Source organism: Sceloporus occidentalis, unplaced genomic scaffold (assembly GCF_023333645.1).
Source record: "Sceloporus occidentalis isolate IW3139 unplaced genomic scaffold, rSceOcc1.0.p SCAF_24, whole genome shotgun sequence".
NCBI lineage: Eukaryota > Metazoa > Chordata > Lepidosauria > Squamata > Phrynosomatidae > Sceloporus > Sceloporus occidentalis.
In genome coordinates, this window is record NW_028317004.1 from 6,333,437 (window position 1) to 6,358,939 (window position 25,503).

Below are 25,503 nucleotides of genomic sequence, written 5' to 3' on the forward strand. Positions count from 1 at the left end.
CCACGGGAGCCCCAGGATAATGGGGCACTTGGGTGATGAGATGACCATAAGGGAAATAGTCTCTTGGTGAAGTAATCCAACGTGCAGCAGGAGAGGCAAAGTACTATGAGTGACGGCAGCGGGGTGTAACGGGAAACCATCTATGGCAGAGATGGCAATGGGAGAACCGAGAGGGGCACAGGGAACATGGTATTGCTTAACGAAGCTGGAATCGATGAATGAACCAGCAGCCCCAGAGTCAATCATAGCTGTGGTACAAATCTGGTGACCGCTCCATCCCACGGAAATAGAAATAAGGAATCGGTCATCAGGAATCGGAGGAGCAGAAAAATGCTCACCCAGGACAGGCTCCTTAACTGCGCCTAGGTGCAGAAGTTTCCCGGCCTCGGACACAGTCTGACAAAGTGACCCTTCTGTCCGCAGTAGAAACAAAGAGCCAAAGATCTCCTGCGAGACCTTTCTTCAGACGTGAGTTTAGTAGCACCCACTTCCATAGGTTCATCCACGGGGGGACTTGGACTAGGGCTGGAGAAGGTACGAGGAGATTCATACGATGATTTGGTCCATCTTTTAGTCTTTTGGGACTGTCTCTCCCGGAAGCGTGTGTCAATCTTTAGGGCCAAAGCCACGAATTCCTCAAAATCCACAGGGAGATCTTTGGTGGATAATTCATCTTTCAATCGTTCCGATAAACCATCGTAGAACGCTGCGATAAGCGCCTCAGGAGACCAGTTCACCTCGGCAGCAAGAGTCTTGAATTCGATGGCATATTCCGCCACCGTCTTATAGCCCTGAGAAACATGCAGCAATGAAAAAGAGGCCGTGGCCGCCTTCCCTGGAACATCAAACGTCTTCCGAAAGGTGGAGATGAAGGCCGCCGCGCAATTGTAGATAAGTGGGGAATTCTTTTCCCACAATGGAGAGGCCCATGTCAAAGCTTTGCCAGACAGAAGGGAGATAATGTATCCTACTTTGGGGAAAACATGTGAGGAGAGAGCTCAAATTGTATAGAGCACTGGTTCAAAAAGCCACGACAAGACATAGGGTCCCCTGCATATCGACTTGGAGGAGGTAGTTTCATGGAAACAGAAGGGGACTCAGCAGACACAGGAGGACTTGAAACCGAAGATTGAGCAGCAGACGTGGAAGAAGCAGCTGCATAGCATGAGATAGCTGATCCATTTTGTCCTAAAGGCTAGTGAAGCGTGCTTCGTGAGCTTGAATCGCCTGCCCCTGGGCAGAGAGGACCTTGCCGTACCCCCAGGTATTCGATGATCCCAACAGTGAGGAGGCCCTGGAGTAGGTAGATATGGAGAGGTAGATAGTCTCTGGGTACAGCTGGAGAGATCTCCACCGAAATAGTGTAGGAGGAGAGCAAAACAAACGCAGAGTCAGACGAGCCAGGGGTCATACACGGGACGGGTAGTGAGCCAGAAGGTGGGTCAGATCCAAAGCGGGTAGTCAGACGATCCAGGTCATACACAGGAAGGGTAGTCAGCCAGAAGGTGGGTCAGATCCAAGACGGGTAGTCAGACGATCCAGGTCATACACCTAGAGGAACAAACACAGCCAAATCGCAGAGCAGAGGGTAGTCAGGACAAGCCAAAGGGTCAGATAACTCATAGAACGCACTAGACAGGTAACCAGCAAAAGACCACACCAGGGTACCGGTAACAGGGCTTCCGGATTTTTAAATTTGGCGCCGGTAGCCACCACGCCCCCAACGCTGACCTCACATGCGCCCCCTACCTGCCAAAACGCGGCAGCTGCGGCTAAACCTAGCTGCAGTAACGCGCGTGTCCAGCAGGGGGAGCACGACCGCAATGCCGAACACCCGGCCGACGCTTCCTCCTGACCTCGCCACGAGGTAAGTGTAGTGGCGAGCCGGACGGACGGACGGACGCAGGACGACGGGGGACAGCGGATCCACGGGAGCGGGTGACATATATATCTGGTAGGCAAATTGGACCCTTACATTTGGTGGGGCTTATTCAAACCCATAGATCGCGCAAAGGGATGAGCGGGAGGGGTTATTCGTCTCCCAGGTAGATTTCACTCTCCACTTTGTAATCTCAGAAAAAGAGAGAGAAACCAGGAAAATCTTCCCGAATTCTTGAAGCACAGATCCGGAAGCGAGGGTATTATGAAAAATGGAATACTGTAATATATAAAAAGATAAATAAATAATCAGACAGTTCTCAAAATCACGGCGTCCCGTGTTCTTCCACTGCTGCACAGCCGAACGTATATCCACAAATAGCAATCACATGCTCCTTCTCCTCCGTCACCACGTACGACGCGTTTCGTGCTATACTTCCTCAGGTGCGTAAGAAAGTCTCTTTCTGTGCTCCTTTATATCCATCTTTAGTGAATTAAATCAGTGGTAAATTGTCCACATAAGTTTATCAATTGTCCGTAATTAGGTTCCTTGTTATGATCAAAGTATATACATAAGGTTAATTAAACAAGATCACAGTATCAAATCATGTTGGAATAATCCTTCAGTATGTTTAACATGATCCTTAATTATATTTTACATTTTAAAATATGGGTATCTATCATTAATAATGTAAAAAAATAAGTTCATTGATATGAATTATAGTAAATATTGAATTTATAAAAGGACAGCTGTGTAATAAACAGTATAAAAATATATAGAATTAAAAATGTAGATACATAAAAACTCACATATGTAATATAAAAATCTTATCACACTCCACATTAAGTAACTTATCATAAGGGGGCTATTTAAACATCTTGCCTTAAAATGATATATTATCTTCTGAAATGGATTTATACTTTTTTTTTTTAAGATTTTTTTGTAAGAATTTAGTACAAATATATTAATAAAAAATATACTGATTAAAAAACTTCAAAATCCTTTGTATTACTACAATAAATAGAATAATAAATATAAAAATTACTATAAAAATAAGGATATATATATATATAAAAATAATATATATATATATATCATATAATCCAGGGGCGTCCAACATTCGGCCCTCGAGGTGCGGCCCTCGTGAGATCGGCAGCCAGGATCACAAGAGCCCTGCTGCTTAATTGAGGGAGGGTCTATTCTCTGCTTCCGTCCTTCTTCCTCTGTGGGGAGAACGAGGGAGGCCGTGCCCCCTGCTGAAGTCTGTGTGCGGCATCGAGAGCTGTAGAGCAGGTAAGGGGGTGGGGGAGGTTGTGTGAATGAGTATGTCTGATAGAGGGAATGAATCTGTGAGTGAATGAATTTGTGTGTGTGATAGCATGGATGTGTAAGTGCTGGAACCTAGGCATGATGGGACTGTGATTGCTGTTAGCAATCACACTCCTATCATGCCAAGTCAGCCAGTACATGCTGAAACCTGGCTAGCTGCCCCCCTTGTGTATTGATGCTGCCAGCAGTATGGGGTCTGCACTTACAGCCACCCTGTACCAGCATGTATTGGCTGACTTGGGATGATAGGAGTGTGATTGCTAACAGCAATCTGCTAACAGCAATCACAGTCCCATCATGCCATGTTCCAGCATTCACTGGTTGCCTGGATATAAAAAGAGTGTGTTTGCTGTTAGCAATCACACTCCTATCATGCCAAGTCATATTGTTAACTTTTTTTGTCCAGTTGTGGTGTGTTACTTTTTATTAAAAGTGTGGTTACACACTAAAATTGGACAAAAAATACAATGCCCAGCCAACCAGTACATACTGGAATCTGGGTATGCCTGAGATTGCTGTTAACAATCATAATATATATTTTTTTGGTACAATTTTGGTGTGTAACTTACTTTTATTAAAAGTGTGTGGGAGGGGGCACTTTCAGTTTCGGCTAAGTGAACCCTGAATTTTCGGTTTTGGTCCAGAATTTTCATTTTAGTGCATCCCTAAAATAAATAGAACTATTTTATTTTTACTTATCCAGAATCCTGAATTTGTAGGCCCAGAAATCCCAGAAATCAGTGAAAGGAAAGTAAAGGTTTTGTGTCATTTACTTTATTTTAATCTGCATATCTTATTAAAGGCCATATTTTCTCTCAGTGAAAAATGAGTGCGGCCCTCGCACGTATACAATTCTGATGAAGTGGCCCACTGCAGAAAAAACTTGGACACCCCTGATATAATCAAATAAATAGTTTAAAACTTTTAAAAGTTTAAAAAGTTTTAACTTTTTAAGGACAATGGGCGGTCCCTAAACCCATCGAAAACAATGCATTCCAATCCTGCACATGCACGGGCCTTGTCACCAAGGGGTTAAAGAAAATTAAAAAGTTCTAAGTCATTATTCAATCCAATTGGTACAAGAGTTTTTAAATTATAAATCCATTTCATTTCAGCCTTACCTAACAGATCTATAGGGTTGCCCCCTCTCCAAAAATTGTTAATTCTTGCAATTCCTATGAACTTTATTGTGATGTGTTAGGAAGTGTAAAGGTACACTGTGGTTTAAAACTCCTTTTTTAATGTTTCTCATGTGTTCTTCTATTCGGATGTGTAATTGTCTCGTAGTGCGTCCTACATATTGAAGTCCGCAAGGACAGGTTAGCATGTAGACTGCATTCTTTGAATGGCAAGTTAATTGTTGTTTGATACAGTACTGCTTATTTGTTACAAATAAAGAAAAAACCTTAATTTTGTTTCCAATACTTTCTTTAATGGTTCTGCATGCTAGACAAAGGCCACATTTCTGAAAGGCATTTTCTCCCTCCTGTGTTTTTTCATTTGATATGACTTTTAACCAACTGGTGTTTTTTAATTTTGGTGCCCCTCTAAATACTATTTTGGAATATTGTCCCAAGAGCTCCTCCAGGTATGGGTCTGTTTTTAATAAATGCCAATGTCGATTAATCACTTATTTTATTTCCATCCCTGCTCCATTATAATTAAGGATTAGAGGGATGTCGGTTGGTGTCCACTTTGTTTGTGTTTTAGTTGTGTTCGACTGTGTGTATATCATAGTTAACCGTTCCTTTTCAGCTACTTCTCGTGTATTTTTTTCTAAACTCACAGGATTATATCATTTTTCTTCAAATGAATTTTTAAGTTGTTTGGCTTGTCTCTCAAATTGGTTTTTTTCTGTACAGTTTTTTCTTATCCTTAAAAATTGGTCTACCAGATATATATATATATATTGTCTTGATGAATTACACTATGATGTATTTTTCTTTTTTTCTTGTTTTATGATTTAATTTAACATACTGCTCGGATCACTTTGAAGCGACATTGAATTGCTACATTGCATTGCTATGTTGAATTGCTACATTGAATTGGTGTGGGGGGCGTGGTCACCTATATATATATATTTTTTTTTATAGTTTAATACTTTAATATGTATTTTTTATGAGGTTGTCAAGTATATTGTACGGTCCTTTTAAAGAACCTATAAAACACTTTAATATACATTTTTGTTGAAGAGGCTGCTTGGGACAATGGACTGTGCCTTTAAAGTAAGTACAAAGTAATTTATTATGCATTCTTTGTTGGTGAGGCTGCATTGGCACTTAACTGTACCTTAAGGTAAATTATATTACTACATACTGTATATGTACCGAGCAACTGATGTGTAGAAAGATACAGTAGGAGACTCTAGATAGCAGAAGTGAGACTAGAAGGGTAAAGCAGCGGTAGGTGGGAAAAGTTGGGTCATTTACTAGACTTTGATGAAGAACTGGCTCGTAAACCATGCAATTGTAGGATTACAGGGATGTTAGCCTCAATTCAAAGATTATGTATATCTGATTGCAATGTATGTTGTGTATCTTTTCTGTTTTCATGGGTTAAGGTCTGTAGCATGAAAATATGCTTTGTGTGGAGCAGTGCGCAATGGAATGTTAACTCCATGGTAAACATAACACAAAATTCTGCAAATATGCCACCAATAACATTTTACAAAGAATTTGACATCAGAAAAGAGCCATCTAGTCTGTCTGTTTTAAATACTAAACCCTTAATCAGTTGTAGGTCTTGTCCCGCCTGAGACCTTGTAACACTAACGAGTCACACGACACCGGGGAGGGGAAATGGCTAATTGAGACCAATTTGGACATTTCCAAGCGAGGGGTACTCACTTTTGTTGCCAAGGTTTAACCCCTTAACGACAATTGCCGGTCCTGGCACGACACGGAAAAGCATGTGCTTTACGACAATTGACGTGCCAGGACCGGCACGTCTTTAAACGGGTGCAGAAAGCGATCTGTTTTCGCTTTCTGCACCCAAAAAACTTCGCTGAATGCCTCGACCTCGAGGCATTCAGCAACGCCGCTATCGGAACGAAGGGGCCATCTCTGGCCCCTCCACGGGGCGTCAACATCCGCCATAATTTGTATGGCGGCGGACGCCCGTATTAAAAGCGTTTAGGAGGCGATCGACGATCGCCTCCTAAACTTAAATGGTGTCGCTGGAATGCCTCGATCAGGAGGCATCCAGCGACACCAAACACTTACCTTTCGATGGGCTGTGACCGCTCCGGAGAGCGGTCACAGCCGCAGCTGCCGATGATCTTCGCCATCAAGCAAGATGGCCGCTGCCCTGTAACAGGAACAAACAAATTTTAAAAGTTCGCTAGACGGTCCAGACCATCTAGAGAACTTTGGCTCCACTTGCAGGTTGAATACAGGTACTGCATTCACCATGCAAGTCAATGGAAGCCAGCTTTCTAATCACAGTGTGATTAGTAAAAATAAATTAAAAAATAAAATAAAATTTATAATAATTAGAAAAAAATAGTAAAAAACTAGTAAAATGTAAAAATCATTTCCCACTGATGTCACTATCAGGGGAACCTCCAAGTTCAAAAAAAATGTTAAAAATTTTTTTTTAAAAAGACAAAAAAAATATATATATATATAAAAAATATATTTTTGTGAGCAAGTCCTAAAATTAGCATATTAGCTTAAAACAATTCTCGCATGGAAAGAGTTAAAATACTGGCATATTAAATGCCCGTGGGGTGTCTACTTTTAAAAAAGGTATGATATGATGGGGTAAATTGAATTGGCCAGGTTCAACAACGTCCCAATTAACACCGGGGGAAGGATGGCCACACACCTAATTTCCAATTCGAAAAATGCACACGTACCAAATGTGGCCTTTTAGTTCCCACAAAAATGACACACCCATGCATGTGGGATATCACTGCACTCAGGAGATGTTGCTGAACACATTATGGGGTGTCGTGTGACAGCGGCATATACCAGGAGCTGTAAATTCATACATAAAGTAGGTGTGTGTGGGAAAAATACACACAAAAGAATACTACTGCAAACTTTGAAAAAATGCTGGTGGTAAAATGTGTGCATGCAAAGAGTTAAAATACCAGCATTTAAAATACCCTGTGGTGTCTAGTTTTGAAAAATATATGGTTTTGTTGGGCACACTGGAATGGCCCGGCTCAAAGATGTACCAAATAGGGCATGGGCAGTGGATCCCCAAATGCCAAAGTTCAACATTGAAAAATGCGCATGCCCCAAATGTGGCCCTTTTGCCCCCAAACAGCCAGGCAAAATCATTCATGTGAGGTATCGCTGTACTCAGGAGATGTTGCTGAACACATATTGGGGTGTTTTGTGATAGTGACATAAACGAGAACCTTTTAATTCATACCTGAAGTAAAATGTGTGTGACAAAACAAATGCAAAAAAATGACTACCACAAAGTTTGACAAAAACTGGTGGTAGATATGGTGCATGGAAAGAGTTAAAATACTAGCATTTGGAATACCCTGGGCTGTCTAGTTTTCAAAAATATATGATTTGATGGGGTAAATTGCATTGGCCAGGTTCAAAGATACCCGAAATGGCACATGAGGGGAAGAATTACCAGATTTGGAAAAAATGGCTTTGAAATAGCAAAACGCTACCTGTACTTATTGCCCCATAATGGGTAGAAAAAAGCAAAAAAACATAAAAACATTGGGTATTTCTAAACTCAGGACAAATAGTAGAATCCATTTAGCAGGTTTTTTCATTACCTTTTATAGATGAGTAAAAGATTTTTCAACTAAAAGTTAGAAACAGTCATTTTTTTCTAAATTTTTCACCATATTTTATACTTTTTTTAGTAGTAAATAATATGATACAATCAAAACAATGTCATCTAAAGAAAGCCCTTCTTGTCCTGAAAAAAACAATATCTAATGTGTGTGGGTTCAGTAAACGGGAAAGAAAAAAATTACAACTAAACACGAGCAGCGCAGATATGTTAAAACGGCCATTGTCACGAAGGGTACAAAAAGTAAAATCAGCCTTTGTCACGAAGGGGTTAATGGCTGTGTGTAGAGTTATTTTGATGGCAAAACCAAATGTACACTGTTATACATGCTGTACACTCACTACTTTACATTGTAGCAAAGTGTCATTTCTTCATTGTTGTCACATGAAAAGATATAATAAAAAATGTACAAAAATGTGAGGGGTTCACTTACTTTTGTGAGATACTGTGTATATAGATATATATATATATATAACATACACACTGATTCACATATACACACCGTCACATACACATAAATACATTTTATAATATATATACCGTATTTGCTCGATTATAAGACGACCCTGAATATAAGACGACCCCCCAAAATCTGAATATTAACTTAGGAAAAAAAGAAAAAGCCTGAATATAAGACGACCCCAAAGGAAAAAAGTTTTACCAGTAAATGTTAATTCATGTAAACTATTTTTTTTAATAAAAGCTATGATTAAGAAAAATATTTTTTTTGTTTTTATTTCTTGTATTTTCCAACCTGCCCCCAGTTACGCACATCTGCCCCCAGGCTTGCCACTCCAATATGGCACTGTGGCCCATGGTATGCCTTTTGACCCCCTATGTGCCACTCTGCCTCCAGAAATGCCTTATACCCCTGTATCCCATTCTGGCATTTAGGGGGTTAAAATGCATATTATGGGGCCGAGTGGCATATAGGGAGGTATAAGACATTTCAGGAGGCAGAGTGGCATTAAGGGAGTTAAAAGGCATTGTATAGAGCACTCTGCCTCCAGAAATGCCTTATACCCCTATATGCCACTATGGCATTTAAGGGGTTAAAAGGCATATTATGGGGCAGAGTGGCATATAGGGAGGTATAAGGCATTTCAGGAGGCAGAGTGCTCTATTAAATGCCCCCTTAACGCCACTCCAGAAATGCCCTATACCCCCATTTAACACACACACACACACACACACACCCTATACCCCCATTTAACTAACACACACACACACACTCCCCCCACCCTCTCACCCCTCTCTGCCCTCTCTCCCCTCTCACCCCTCTCTCCCCTCTCAGCCCTCTCTTACCGGTGCTTCCAGCCGGGGCAGCGGGTTGACGTCGCCTTCCGCTGCAGCCGGAAGGAGGTGGAGTTGGCAGCGGGGGTTTGTATGCGTCCGTCGCGTATACTTTCCCCGGCTGTCAGAGATCAGAGTTCCCCGCACCGGTGCGGGGAACTCTGATCTCTGACAGTCGGGGAAGGTCTACGCGACGGACGCAGACAACCCCCGCCGCCAACTCCACCTCCTTCCGGCTGCAGCGGACGTTGTCTATGCGAATCGCGTAGACGTCAACCCGCTGCCCCGGCAATACAGCAGGAAGCACCGGTAAGTGTGTGTGTGTGTGTGTGTGGGGGGGGGGGGCAGGAGGATCCAGGTCCCCTGCAGCGGTGCGGGGGATCTGGATCTTAGTCTCCTAATCAGACCTCTATTTGAGGTCTGATTAGAAGACGACCCCGATTAGAAGACGAGGGGTATTTTTCAGAGCATTTGCTCTGAAAAAAACCTCGTCTTATAATCGAGCAAATACGGTATATATATCACATGCACGCTGATTCACAAATACACACCATTACATACACATAATACATTTTATATTATATATATATATATATCACATACACACTGATTCACATATACACACCATCACATACACATAAAATACATATTATATAGATATCTCATATACACACTGATTCACATATACTATTATATAATGCATTGTCCCAGATTGAGGATACCCGGGACCGATCCGGAACATGTGGTCACCCTAGACTTCAGGCGTCCCATGTGATGACTTTTTTTTTTGTAGTGTACTCATGTACTCCCAATCCTATCACATAAGATTCTATCCTATATCATTTGCCGAGCAGTTATGATTCTGTCTTTTTTTTATTTATTTCCATAAAAAGGCCCAAAATCCTCAGCACCAGGTCCATGATGCTCTTAATCCGGCCCCGATCCTCTGCATACTTAAATTGCCTTACTGTTCCATTTATCTACTACCCTCTCAGTAAAGTAAAATGTCCTCATATTACATTTAAGTCTCTGACTATCTCTATGACCTATAACATTTTCAAATAAACTTCTCTCTTATACTTTCTTAAATCCCTTTATGCAGGGCTGGACTGGCACTTTAAGTCAAGCGGCCATCTGATGATGTAGGCATGACCGATGGCTGGATATCTGCGACTGCACACCACGTAGAGGTGTCATATATATGGTCAATGTCCACTGGCGTCACAACCCAGGTCCGGGGGGTGCGGAGCGCACCCGGGTGACACCTTACAGGGGGTGACACCCAGGGCCGGCCTTTGGGGTATGCCATGGCAGCAGGGGCGCCACTAGGTGACCACATGTCCCGGATTGCCCTGGTCCTGTGCAGCCTAATTGAAACGCCGAGTGGTCGCTCATGACGTTTTCAGTAACCGCTTGGCGCTCCTCCGCGAGGCATCTAGCTTGGTTGTGTTGCCGGCATGTCATGCTGAGCGTCGGCATATGATGTCATATTCCGGCGCTCAGCAGTGAAGCAGCGCGCGCCGCGGCAGAGCAGGGAGACAGAGGCCACGCGATCCCACAGCAGGACTTCTGGAAGGTATCTTTATATTTCTGTCCAATTTTGTTGTGTTACTTACTTTTAATAAGTGTGGTTAACACACCAAAATTGGACCCAAAATTTACACCATGTGTGACACCAACCCTAGAGAAGCCACTGTCAATGTCTAAGGTAGAGTGTAATCTGACTCTGACAGATTGGGAGAGTCTACATGCCTGATTGGCTGTATACAATTTAATCATTGTGTTGTAAAATAAATTAAATATATTTTTTTTAAAAACACTTTTCTCCCTAAATACCTAGCAACTCACTAAACCATGCTCAAATTCCTTCCCAAACGACCACATAGTTTCTTTTTTTGAAAGAGCTTTTTTTGTTTTTATTTTTTTAAAAAAAAATTTCTCCCAACCTACCCAACAAACTAAACCACCGCCAAATCCTACCAAATTCCTATTTTTTTAGATATTTTTTTTAACATTTTCTCCCTACCTACCCAAAATCTAAATTTCCAATTCCCCCGGTAAATTATTTGAAAAGAGAAAAAATATATACAGTAGAAACACAATGTATCAGCAAACACATAATATGTAGGCAGAGAGACACCTAGTGTGCCATGTGATTGCTGCAACTGCACAATGACAGTGATTGCGTGGCGTAGGTGTTTGCTAATTGGTTCCCGCAGACAACAAAGGTAACGCGGCAGACCTGCGCACTGGCAACCGGCGGGTTGCTGTTCACTTCATGATGTTTTATACCCACAATATAGGTTTGTGGGCACTTTTTTTCACGTTAGCATAGAATTTTGGTTTTTAAAATGTAAAAAATTACAAAATATAGGTGCTCATGCCCCTTTTACTGGAAATATACATTAAAAAAACATTTACTTGCCCCAATCCAAAGTTCTAAAATAAGAAAAAATGTTTATTGTAGAACATATTACTCCCTTTAAAAAACCCATGAATGTGGGGTATTATTCTAGTTTTTTATCAGAAGGACCTAATTTAAAATTGCAAAATGTAAGATCTTAAATATTATTTACAAGAAATAACAAAGCACTTGAGGTGCGAAATGCATCAAGCGGTCTCTTTTTTTCTGCGGCTGTTATGATATTCATTGTATTTTTTGTTTGTTCATTTCTTTTTTCTGTATAATTTTGGATATATATTTTTGCTATATTCTACATTTTTTCAAGCATCAGAATATAAGATATCTTATATTATATGTTTATTTGATTACTTCTGTCTTCATGGAATGTCGGTGTTCCTTTTTCTAAGAATTAAACTATATATAATTTATGTGGGTACACTAAACATGGAAAACCGACATCATGCTAAAATGGCAAAACATTTCTGGTTACTGAACGGGTTGAAAGGTGGGTGAAAGAAAAATAGGGGGGGGTGGGTGCACATACACTAAGCTCTCATGGCCTGGAGACACAACATGGTGACCCAAGAACCACCGCTTCACCTGGAGTGTCTGGGCCAAAGACAGGCACCTGGGACAGGGTCCGAGTCCCACCGTGCTTTGAGGCCACATCAGGCGGAGGCACAGAGGCTTCAGAGGCTTTGTTGCTGGGTAACTGAAGTGGGTCTCTCAGAGTCCTGGGGCAGCTGCTTCCCTTACCCCATGTAAATTATAGCCCTAACTAACCTTCCTATTATTTATTCCGCAAAAGAATCTACCCACTGGTGGCACTGGACAGGGTCAGGTCATGAACTGGGTCCTCCAATACACAGGCATATCATTTTCTTTTATTGCCTCTCTTGTATATTTCTCACAGCCTGTGAGTCTCGGTGCCCTGACCTTGCAGAGTGCTAAAAATGTTGTGGGTATAAAATAACAGACCAACGTGTAACCGTGTATCTTCTGAACAAGCCAATAATAAACACCTGAGGTAAACATATTCTTCCAAAAGAACACAAATACAGACTTTTTCCAAATATTATCTATTGAAATATTTCAATGCCACTTTCCGCCTACCCGCCCTAAGACCGGCTACCGCATTTTAGTCACGCCCATCACCAAGACGGCCACGCCCCGCAGGACGGGGAGCCTTGGTACGCTCTATAGCCGGAAGACATCCAGGAACCCCCTGCGCCCAAGGATTCTGCGTGTTTGACCATGTAGGCCGTGGGCTTGCCCACCTCTGTGTTGAATGGGCCCGCCCCCTGGATATGTCAGCTTGCCTCCGTGAACGGCTCTGAGGCGCTCCTCCTTCGTCTCCATCTGCAGCTGGTGTGTTGACTGGAAGCGGGCAGACTGAGTGTGGCTGCGGAGGAGAGACAGGCTTTCCAGGTGATGGTGGACCCTGTGCGGAGGGGAGGGTGGCGTATTTACGGTCCAGTGTGCAGTGCTGAGGCCGTTCTGCAGCCGTTGTGTCAGTCTCCAGTGGGAGGAGGGTGACGGGGGCACGGTACTGCGCCGCTCACACCCTGCTGCACCTGCTTGAGAGTGTGAGGGAGGGTGATTGTTGTCATGGCGACACGAAAAGCGTCCTGTACTGTGATGATTGAAACGGGATAGTGTGATGCCATAGTGAGTGTTGTGTGCTGTCATCGACTATTAGTGCCATGTGATAAAGACCACACTGTCTGGCTGGGTTGCGCATTGAATGAGAGATAAGTGATTCTCATGTCACGTAGGTTATAAGCCTTTGTTGTCACCAGAGATCTTTGGGTGTGGGCTTAGCACAAGTGCTAATTTTTTTTTTCTCCCAAAAATTACGATAACTCTTTATATAACACATCAAGATTAATGAATTAAATTCTGTATTAGGCACACAATATTCAACGTAATTGGCAAGGTATCGGTTAATAATTTTACAATTACTAGGGTGTTGATATCTTACACGAAAAAAAGTTAAAAGGCCTGTGTGCGCGGTTATGTTATTTACGTCTATTTATTAAGTGTTTATATATGCGGCAGCACTGACTGCGTGGACTCTAAAAGGTATGATGTCATATACATTCACAGCTGGGTGGGACAATGCTGCTCTTGTGTGACAGTAGACTGTAAGCTCACAAGAGCAGGGCCCTCATTTTCCATGCCCGTTTGTTGATGTTATTGTTCTGCATTGTGTTCCCCATTGTGATGGCACATTAGGATATGCTGGCTTATATATATATATATATATATATATATATATATATATATATATATATAATGAAATGTTATGATATTAAAAGAAGCGATGTGTGAATTCAGGTATAGATGCAGTGTGTGCGTGCATACGAAGGTACTGAAGAGCTGTTATTCTGATGCATAACTGTAATTATCTGCCATTGAATTGAGTTTTCTATACACATATGCCTGTGTCTTTGCCGTCTATGCGTGGTTATTTTAAGGTCCCTGACTTTCTCTGTGTACCTCTGTTTCAGAGGTATATCTACTAAACTGTGAGCTTGTGGGACGATTGGACATTGCAGTGTTCTCACCCTGCTAGGCATTATGAAGAGCCAACCTCGGTAAACTTCCCTGACGAAAGGGGCTGAGTCCCCCCTGCATAATGCATAATTCATTCTCAGTTCAGTCTTACTGATTTAGGAAGAGAAGCTCAATGTGGTTGACCTTGTATAGTGGACAGAGAAGTGTGGGAGTTCCATTTTTCAACTCTCCCGCAGAGAGCTTTTGAAATCTTTTTTTTTTTTAAACATTTTTTTATTATTCTCTCCAGATATCTCTTGCCGTCAAGCTTCCTCTGTCTCCAGAGAGAAAACATCTGACTATTGCTATCCCAAAAATTTGATGGGAGAAAAATCCAGTATGTTTCCAGTGTGTTTATAGCTGAAATGGCACTATTCTCATTTTAAAGACTTGCTTTGATTTCAAGATGTAGCTGCAAAACAAGAATAAATTGTTTTTCTGCATATTGTCAGCCCATGTATGAAGGGCCCAACTTTTTTTTCTTCTGTAACGCCAAATTATTTGACCTGTTTGCCCATAAAATACATATAATTAATTTTCAAAAGTTTCCCCCTTCAGTTGGTTACTCAAAATGTCAAGTGTACAATCTACATAGAGCTCACAATCTAAATTTAAATCCGAAGTTGTGGCAAGTTTTGTTATATGCCAGGGATTGACAAATTTGGTTTGGATCTAGGAGCCAACCCAAAAATTTAGGAGCCAACTTTTTTCCTTTCCCAATCATGTTTTTATTTATAGTACTCCCTTGTCTGCAGTTAGAGGATGTTTTTTGGGGCAATGCATCATAAAACACACCTTTCTTCAGTGCAGGGCCAGCCCTGCTATGGAGCAGAGTGGGGCACTGTGCCGCCCCAAGAAATGCTTTTGGAAGCCAGCAGCAAGCTATTATTAGCTTGTCTGGGGTCTGCGGACCTAATGCACGCTGCTCAGAGCGTCTTCTCCACCATGATTGAAGGTCATCTCTCGCGTGGCAGCATGAGTTTCACGGCGAGCGCGGTGATGTCAGGCGTCACGTCAGCGCTCACTCACTTTTTTCCCGGGGGGGGGCAGCATTTCACACTTCACCCCAGGCAGCACAATGTTTTGGGGCAGCCCTGCTTCAGTGCTAATCCACTTTGTATGGTACTGTGGTTTACCCCTTCATGACAAGCGGCGTTTTACACCATAAAGACTCAAGACTGTATGTTTAACCATTATTCTTACACTTATGCACGCAAACCCCTTACAGTAATACACATGCTAATGTGCTCCACTCATGTACACACATGCTAACACTACCCACTAATACACACACACTATATGCTGACAAACGCGTGCTAATGTCACATTGTAACATGCATGCTTTCCTGTGGGGACACGGTGAAGCGGGGGCTGTGAGGGATGCCAGATTCACAATAGCAGCCTCGGCCAGTTTTTACCCCCTTGTCCTGCATAACACTGAGCACCAGGGAGTTGTTTCTAGTCACCACGGCGACTTGTCGAGCCCCGTTATATGCAAAAGTCTGAGTAATAATCCCTGTTGTATTAATGCATATAAGCCTTACAAAAACAGGCAAGGTAATTTGTGTTTTATTCATAACAGTGCGTGTGGACAGTTTGGTGGCAAGTAGGTATCCAATGCCATAATTACACAAATTGAAATAATAACCAGCTGTGCCATGCCTTTGAGTATCAGATGTGTGGTGGGAAAGAGGTAAATGCATAAGGGGGGTTTTGATGAATTCCTCCATGCATTTGCAAGGGGAAAAATAACTTAATAACCTGGCTGTCATGTGCATTAAAGTGTAGTCTCTTCTTAAGACTTTATTGTTGAATAAGTTAATGTGTTCTGTTACTGGTTAGCTTTGATAATCTGCCTCTCAGTTCTCTGAGTATTCTATATTAATCCACATAAATGTGCATACCTGTTAGGACATGCTAATACTAATAGGTATGTTTGTTAATAAACTGAACCAGTTCAATCAACGTTTCAAGTACTTCCTCGTTTTCTTTTTAACGTGTTCAAACCTTTTTTTTGTTGGGCAGACTGGGTGGGCCGAATGGTTTTTATCTGCCGTCACTTTCTATGTTTTAAAACTGATATGTGCGTCCAGCTTACCAGCTCTGTATGGAGCTGGCTTTTTTAGACTGTACTTGCTGGAGCTCTGTGAGGTCATGTGATGCGTTGTCACGTGATCCTGTAGTAGTCACATCATGGCATAGTAGTCAGCTCCTGGATTTTGTGGCAGGCTTCTATACATGCCTGTGAACTCTAGGTTTGGCACGGAGAACTCTATTAGAAGTGCCTCTTCTCCAATTCTCCGGGTCAACTCCCGAATCTTCCAGGTCGTGGGAGCGCAGTCCTGGCACGCCCCACTCCCCGCCTATTTCCACTTTCAGTGGGGGTGTTTCCTGTGATGCCGGTGGAATGCCCACTGTGGGCAGTCCTGGCTGCGTCCCACAAGGGTAGGCTCCGGGTAGCCTGGATCTTCCTCTCTGGCAGCCGTTGGATGTCTGCATGATGCGTGCATTCAACCTCCGCTGCTGCCCAGCACTTCCGCTAGGGCTTCTATGCCGGCGTAACATGACCTTCTGGTGCTCCATCATAGAAGCCCCAGTGGAAGTGCTGGCCAGCAGCAGAGGTTGTCTACACGCATCGCTCAGACATCCACCAGCTGCCGCCACTAGACACCAGGGAGTCTGGTGCATGGCGGCCAAGTCTTTTTTCTTATAGGGTAGTCTTATATTCAGGCTTTTTCTTTTTTTCCTAAATTAAAATTCTAATTTTTTTGGGGGGGTCGTCTTATAATCGAGCAAATACGGTACTTTAAAACACATTGTTTTATGTTCAGGCTGTCAGGGACATTATTCTGTCGCTTTAATGAGGGGAGACCTGAGTGTGCCTTCAACATGGTGGGCACAGTTTGCCTAGTGCTCTATTCCTCTTTTTGTTTGCCTCCATTAAAAGCTGGTAAATGCGGATTAAACGTGGGAAAGTTATTTTTTTAGAATGTGCAATGCAGCATTTAGTGACATGCGGTAATTCCTTGTTTCAAGCATGCATGAGTTTGAGGAATTTGATCATGATTACAGTTCTGAAGTGGATTGGGCAAAAAATAAACATCTGTGTGCTGGAAAGGGTTCCTGTTATCAGATAGCTGGCCATAAAAGGCTGATTACAAATTAATTATTTAAGGACATGTAGGCTACGGAATAAACTAAGAGAAAATTTTAATAGCGGCCAGGTCAAAGAGACTTTGGTAGATTGGACAGTTTAAAAATCCAAGCAGTCTCATAATGATCTGCATGTTTTCTGTATTTATATCTGCAATTTAGTTTTTGGCTCTTTTCCTCCTGTTTTCTCCTCTTTCTCAATATCTTTCCCACTTCTCTCTACCTCTTGCATTATTTATTATATCTCCCCTTTTTCAATATCATTTGCCCTTTCTTTTTCATTATCTCCCCCCTTCTCACTATCTCTCCTTTTCTCCCTATTTCTCTTCTTCCTCATTATCTTCCAAATCCCCTCTCTCCCCCTGTATCTTTCTCTTCATTTTGTCCCCATATAGCTATCTCTACCCTTTCTCCCAATCACTTATCTTCTTGAAGTCTTCTCCATGCAGGCCTCCAATCATGGCTCCATCACTGAGATTCCGACCTCACTGCTGAGATGATGTCATATCCCGGCGCTCAGCCTTCATTTTTGGCACCATCACTAGAGAGCACTGGCCTTGTGATCACTGCTACATTGCAATCTTGCCACTGAATAACGCTGAGCAGCAGCGAGGTCAGGCACACCACTGCTTAGAGGGAGATCCATGATCTCCCCCACTTGCCCTGCTCTTCCATTGGGCTACAGTCCAGTGAGCCACAGAGAAGCCCCCCCGGCCCTTCTCATAAAGTAGTTAAATATTGTTTTATGTTGAGGATGTCAGGAACATTATTCAGTCCCTTTAATGGAAGGGGTGCAGAGTGTGTCTTGCTCCTGTTCTCCTTTTACACAAGATACCTATGTATGTATATCCCACCCATGCAGGTTACCGATTTAATTCTAATTGCGTTGTCTGCTGCTGTTGAGAGTAGCAGTATTTTTTTGAAGTGTGTTGACATACAAGTATAGACATGTAAACCGTCTCGGGGCCTTCTACTTGTGATTTGTGTTTATTTGGGTATAGTCGGTAGTATCACGTGCAGCTTGTACATCCCATTTTCTCACAGCTGCTGATTTTGTACAGTTGTGTGCTACATTATATGGACAAAAGTATTGGGTCACTTAATTTTTGAATTCATGTGTTTCAATCAGACCCATTTCCACAGTTGTAAAAAATCAAGCACCTAGCCATGCAGTCTGCATTTACAAACATTTGTGAAGAAATGGGTCGTTCGGAAGAGCTCAGTGAATTCAAGCGTGGTACTTTGATAGGATGTCACCTTTCCAATAAGCCAGTTCGTGAAACTTCATCCCTGCTAGATATTCCACAGTCAACTTTATGGGAACAGTTTGGAGGAAGTCCCTTTTTCTATTCCAGCATGACTGTGCCCCAGTGCACAAAGCTAGGTCCATAAAGCTAGGTCCAACATGGTTGGACGAGTTTGGTGTGGAAGAACTTGACGGGCCCGCACAGAGCCCTGACCTCAACCCCATCGAACTTTGGGATGAACTATGGAGATTGCGAGCCAGGCCTTCTCGTCCAACATCAGTGCCTGACCTCACAAATGCTCTACTGGATGAATGGGTAAACATTCCCACAGAAACACTTCAAAATCCTGTGGAAAGCTTTCCCAGAAGAGTGTAAGCGGTTATAACTGCAGAGGGGGGGATCAAGTACATATTAATGTCTATGTATTTGGAATACAATGTCATAATGTTGTAATGGTTTTAATGTTGCAATGTCATAATGGGAAGGTGTCCCAATACTTTAGTCCATATAGTGTATCTATAAGGGGCATGCTATGAACATTTATGTCTTTTCCCATAAAGCTGTGAATATGGATTTTGACTACTTCCTAACTCTTAAATCGTTTAGCAAATTTAGTAGTGCCAGGGGCTAAAATGCAAGGTTTCCCTAGGTTGTTTACCTATTTCCATGACAATCTTAGGTTGCTGTTTACGATGTCAGCCTAGGTGAATATACTGTACTGCCTATTCTCGATTATCCAGCATGGACATCTGTTCTCCATGCATTTAGACCTTTTAAAAGTAAACTAGGAATTTACAGTTCGGTTTACCATATCCCAGAGAGGATGGGCATCTCCTTGGGAGTTTTCTGTTTTATTAAATGTTGCACAGAGGTAAGAGGATGTTAACAGAGTACTGGAAGAAGGTACAAGTGTTATATAAATATAGTGCATCACCATCAAACACATACAGTGTGAAAGGTTTATAATAAAACAAAGTACATTCTTCTGTTTTATTGAGAGTTAAGTAGTAGTATACTTCTGAACTTGTCAGAGAACATTTGTCAGTTTTTCATTAAAGTTTGTTATTAAAAAAATAAATTGCGATTATATTGATAAAGGGCTTGTTATAACACCTCCTTCTTAAACTTATTGAAGACGTTATAAGTTTGTGAATTGTTTTTAATTTGCCCCTAACCAGTCAGGAAAAGTTACTAGTCTGTTTAGGGTGGGGTTGGACACCTGAAATTTTACTGATGGCAGGGCCGTCTTTAAACATAAAAAGGTCTGGGGCAAACTTCCATTGCCACCCTCCCCCTCTCTCACCTACTAACCACTCTTCTGCAGACTGCATGCCACCTCCTGCTGAGCGCTGGGATATGGTATCATATCCGGGCACCCTCTTAAGACCATAGGATGTAATAGTATGTCCTATGGTAGAGAACTGGTTAAAGATGACATTGACTGCTGGCACTTAACTTTATATTGTCCTCGATGTCTAAAACATCAAGACTGAATCATGTTATAACCTGACCCAGGTAAATTCTTACAAGTATCACGGAATGTGGCTTTTGGTCTCTATATTGACAAGCTATCCTCAAAACTATATCCTATGATTTTCTCTCTATACCGGAACATATGTAGCCTAGAGCCCTCTCTAAGGAAACTTGTTGTGCACCAATGCTGATCTTAGACTATGGGGACATAGTTTACCATTCTGCATTCCAGATCTGTCTTGGAATACTTGACGCTATGTGCTGTGCCAATTTGTCCTCTGGTGCGATTATAACACACATGGCTGAGAAATGTTAAGAGTTAAACTGGCTGACACTTGCCCCCAGGCGCACTCTCCAGCTAGTTTGCTTAACCTAGTGCATAACCACTTCACTGGAAGGTTTCCCCGCTACCTGAGCAGCACAATCATTCTTATTCCTTACATGTTCCTACAAAGTCAGGTCCAGCACCAGTCCCCTACTTGCTGTCCAAGGCTTAAAAAAAAAGCGGGTGCAGGTCAAGGTGCATTTTGTTTCAGAGCTCCTCACGTGTGGAATAGCCTTCCAGACTCCTCCAAATCATCCAATAGCTAAAAATTAGCAATAGCTCCAACACCAGAATGTACCTGTTATTAGACAACAAACTGCTATTTATACTGTACATGCCTATTGTTTCCCTCTAACAATAACTGTATACCCTGTGTGTAAAACGGTTTCTGCACTTGGTCCCTAGGGCATACTTGAAAATGAGAGAAATCTCAATGTATTCGGCCTGGTAAAAATAAATAAATGTGAATGCTTCTCATCATGGACCCTAAAAATCATTTTGACTTCTAAATGTTTTGTTTGCCTTCTAAATTCTACATAGACTTGTTCAAATCTCATTTAATGGGTGTTTAGGAATTAAATCTTGCCTTTCTCCCTCCTCTAATTACACAGTAACTGGCATTTTCATCCCAGTATATGGCTACTGTGTCCTGAAATCAGTAAGTCCTTAGACATCTACCATTGCATTTTGGCACAGTGGTACAGGTTAACGTTTACATTTTTTAGCTCACTCCAATATTGTTAGAATAGGGAATTGTAGAACAGATAAGTGTTTTGCTTCACCTTCCATTATTTACAGGGCCTTGTTTTGTATAGTGAGAATCACCATGTAAAATCTAACGCTGCCTTGTTCCTGGAATGGTACCATTAGCTGCTTTCACTGGCTTAGGAGCAGTGGACATGACAGACACTTGGTTGTCGAGCCAAATTTTTGTTGCTGTTTTTATATAATATCTAATATTTGTATCCAAAACAAATTGTAATTGTAAAACATTTTTTATATTGTAGTGTAATATCTGACATCCTAACAAAAGATCTTGTAACAGATCTTGTAATATAAACTGATCCAAGAATGTATTACATTTCCACACAATTTACCACGTTTCTTTCGTACTTTTTAATTTTCATACCCTTAAAAGAGACTGACCAGTACTGAAGCCAAGAAAGAGAAAGTACTTTACCCTCCTAGCCAAGCTTTCTTGTAGAGACCGTGCCATAGGTAATGGTCCACAATCACCATGGAATCAAAGCAAGCTAAGCTACGAGTTGCCTTGCCTAGTGCGAAGGTACTCATAGTAATAAAGTTGAAAGGCAATCAGCTGGGTAAAGGATGCATTAATAAGGAGAAGAAACCTGGCTATTATACCAACTTTGAAAAATTCTAAATACATAGACATTAATATGAAGTTGGTCCCACCTTTGTAGCTTCCTTGCCTTCATAAAGATATGGTTGAATGAGTTTAGTGTGGAAGCACTTGACTGGCCCACACAGAGCCCTGACCACAACCCCGTCGAACACAAATGGAGATTGTGAATCAGGCCTTCTTGTCCAACATCAGTGCCTGACCGCACAAATGCTGTTAGTATAATGGTCAGGTGTCCCAATACTTTTGTCCATATAGTGTACTTTTTGCCAAGAGTACCTATTTGTCATGTGACACAAAAACAAGCTCTGAAAAAGGAATCAGTGTTTTTATGTAATTAAACCTTCAGAGAAAAGAACTTTCAGGACATGGATAGGCAAAGTGTCTGTACAAGAACACCAGTGTCCGTGACAAGGTTTGTGAAGGTCCATAGATCGTCATTAAATTGTCCACCACAGACCCCAGTAAATGGGGCTGGTGCCTATTCTTGCTTGAGAGTGACACTAATGGATTGTATAAATGGAACAGCACGTTTAAGCGAGGGGCATTTTAAGTGTTTCCGTTTTTTTAAAGAAAAGGAAGCCACATCTTCATTTTCATTTTTTTTCCTGTATGGTGGTTGTTAAAGGAAACCTAGAAAGTGCTAATTTGTTTTTACTATGACTTGCTGGTGTAAACTGATTTGGATTTTATCTTCAGGAAATGAAATGGTGAAATAAACTGTTACTTCATCAAGATGAATAAAGCAAAAGTGTCAACAGAAAAGTGGTAAGTAAAAATAAATGTAATGTTTGCATTTGCTGTCCATGTATGCCTCTCCAGTGTCTCTCTAAAAAATATAGATGAAGATAAAAAAAAAAACAACTAAAGACTAACCATATAATTATCTATATACCAATCTACATTGATTATTTTCTTGTCATGAGTATCTATAATGTTCCTTTATTGCCATTGATATGTGTGTGCATAAGGATGGTTAAAAATAATAAAAAAACAAAAACAAATATAATTTAGAAATATTTCCAGTGGCGGCCTCACTTAATGACCAAGGCTTTCTACAGGACAGCAGTGTTTTCTGTATTTTTACAATACCTCTGTTCAACCATAATGTCTCTCTTTCTTTGTACATTCTACCCTAGAGAGATAGGACTATGTCATGCTGATAGACTGCTGTGCTGGATAGTAGTAATTAGTATTAGCACTAGTAGTAATAGTATATTTATTTAGAGAAGAGGAATCTTTAGTCTGACCTAGAATTGACTTAAAGGCAAGTCCAACTTAATAGATGGTTACTCTGCAGTACACACACAAGAGAAAAAGCAAGGTATTTCACATTTGAATTGGTGTTTTTAACATCAAACAACATGTGCCTCGATTCAATGATCCATCTAAAATAAAGACTTATTGCAGAAAATGGTGATTATTCACTAAAATCAAGTAAATGGTCCGGTTTCATTTTTATTTTAAAAAAAGCTACCTGCTCAAATGTAGTACACATTTAGTATTTGCATCTCGTACACACAGCATGTACCTACTCCGCGTCTAAGCTATTGCAAGCCCAGTAAGGGGAAAAATTCTAATTGGCATTAGTGCAAATGCTGCCACAACAGAAGCTAATTATGACCTATGGTGGTACAGCAGATAGTGTGAGTACCTTGTTCTAATCGCTGATGTTTTCTTTTTACCCTTTTTAAATGCACATGCGCATTTTACATTTGCAACATTATATATATAACAAAACAATTATATAAACTGATTGTGTCAAATATTGAAATGAAAAGGAAATATTTCATTGGCTCAGAAGTCACACCCATGAAAGTGGTGTGGTGAAAAATAAGTCTTGGTAACTAAGGCTCGCTTTATCCCCCAATCTATAGTGCTGCCCTGCAGTAAGTGAGATGTATAAACTCACACAAGAAAATCAGTTCATTCATCAGGTACATACATTCCCCAAGAGTAGCACTTTTTAAAGTGTGGTCAGCAACTTGTCAATATTAGATATAACTTAGCATAGAAGTAGCATAGTGGCTTCTTTGTATGCTACAGTCCATGCAATTGCTCTGGAAGGGTTAAACTGGCAGTAGTGTACATTTTTGCTTGTACGTGCTCATGCATGGTATCTGTTTCAGCATAAAATGTAAGTGTACAACTATATCTAAGGATGCATTAATAGTATATTCCCGATTGATTTGCATAAAAGCTGTTTTCTATAGATTTTGTTGTAGCTTTATTTAGCAATCACCGTCTATAATGCAAAACCACCATTTTTAACCACCTTTAACACCAGCTCAAACCTAGACAAGTGTTGAATGAAGCTCACAGATTTAGGTTTTTGATCTGGGTCCGTTAGAATGTTCCCAACATGCTCCCGATGTTTCATATGCGTCAGTCTGATAATAACCTTATTAAGTAAGATATGCAAGATACACGCTGGCAAGTAACCTTTTTTCAAATAGTCTGTGAGGTTGCAAATTAATTGTTACACTGTTTGTTTCTATCCATCCACCAAAATCCATCACAGTATTTATGGGGTCTCTCGGTCCGGCAAAACATGTTAATATTATGTAACAACAATTCTCTGTTGTGGAAATAACATTTAAGATTTCTCTGGTCTGTATTTAGAAAGCGGAGCCAGACCTTATTCAGTGTGTGTGGGGGGGGTTAACTTTTAACTTTATTGTAAAAACACTAGTTTTATGATGTCATTTTAAAGACTCGGTTTTGTAGTTTTATCAAGCTAAACACATGTTATTATGTCATTGTAACAACATGATTCAGTAATAGTTTTAATACACTTTATATTCTGCTAGCAGTGTTATCATTATTATAGCATTATTTTTTTTACCAGATTATATTGTTCGTTATTGCGTGGTACTGAAAGAAATGCAAATGTAGGGTTCCATTACTAGTATGGGTATCATTCTCCATGCCTGTTATTTTGACACACATTAAAATCTGGAATTTACTGTCAGAATGATCATTAAATTACATCTATTTATATCGCCAGCAGAGTCTGTAGCACTGTTACAGTCAGTGGAATAATTTAAAATCACACTCAATAACAAACTGGTTCAAAAGGAGAGGAGTTTCCTGCTCTTGCGATCTTACAATCTAGTCGGTGGGGGAAATGAAGCAGTAGGAGAGGACTGCTTGGACGGGGATGAGATGGTGGAGTCAGGGTGATCATGGGTAGATCACTGGCCTGGAGACCTAGAGTCACCTGACAGAAAGGGAGCTTAGTTACCTAGCTATGTACTTAATGTACAAGCTGGCATAGATAAGCTGTTGCATGTTCTGATCTGTGATATTTCAATATTTACACTACGGGAGGTCTGAGGGTTTCAAGTTTTCGAGGCAATCTGGTGGTGTTTCTCATGAGTAGGCAGAGAGTTAACACAAGGGATATGATTGTCAAGCCAGACAAAAAGATAATAGATTGCATTTTTTAGAGAAGTTGCGGCATACAAACGTAAGACGACAGACACAAGCAACTAAAATGGGATACCACATAAATACTAGCAGGAATTCCTTGAACCAAACTTACTCTCAGCTATCAAGAAACAGGAGCTGGGCACACACTTGGAAAACATCCACACAAACATCTTTAGAAGTAGGACTCTCCAAGGTCCCTTTTCCCTTTTCTCCCTTGGGTTCAGAGCCCAGGTCGACCCAACTGGTTCCTGGACAGGGCCCCGTATCCTCAAGCTTCTGGTC

At 41.2% G+C, this 25,503-nt stretch overlaps 1 protein-coding gene across 1 annotated transcript in view; it reads left to right on the top strand.

Moving 5' to 3' along the window:
- The first annotated feature begins 1,823 nt into the window (after positions 1–1,823).
- The window catches only part of LOC149300561 (cytosolic carboxypeptidase 1-like), a 70,594-nt gene continuing 46,914 nt past the window's right edge, over positions 1,824–25,503 (top strand). Inside the window, exon 1 of the mRNA XM_089485043.1 lies at positions 1,824–1,867. Coding sequence (XP_089341169.1) covers positions 1,824–1,867 — 44 coding nt within the window. The remainder of the gene's footprint in view (positions 1,868–25,503) is intronic.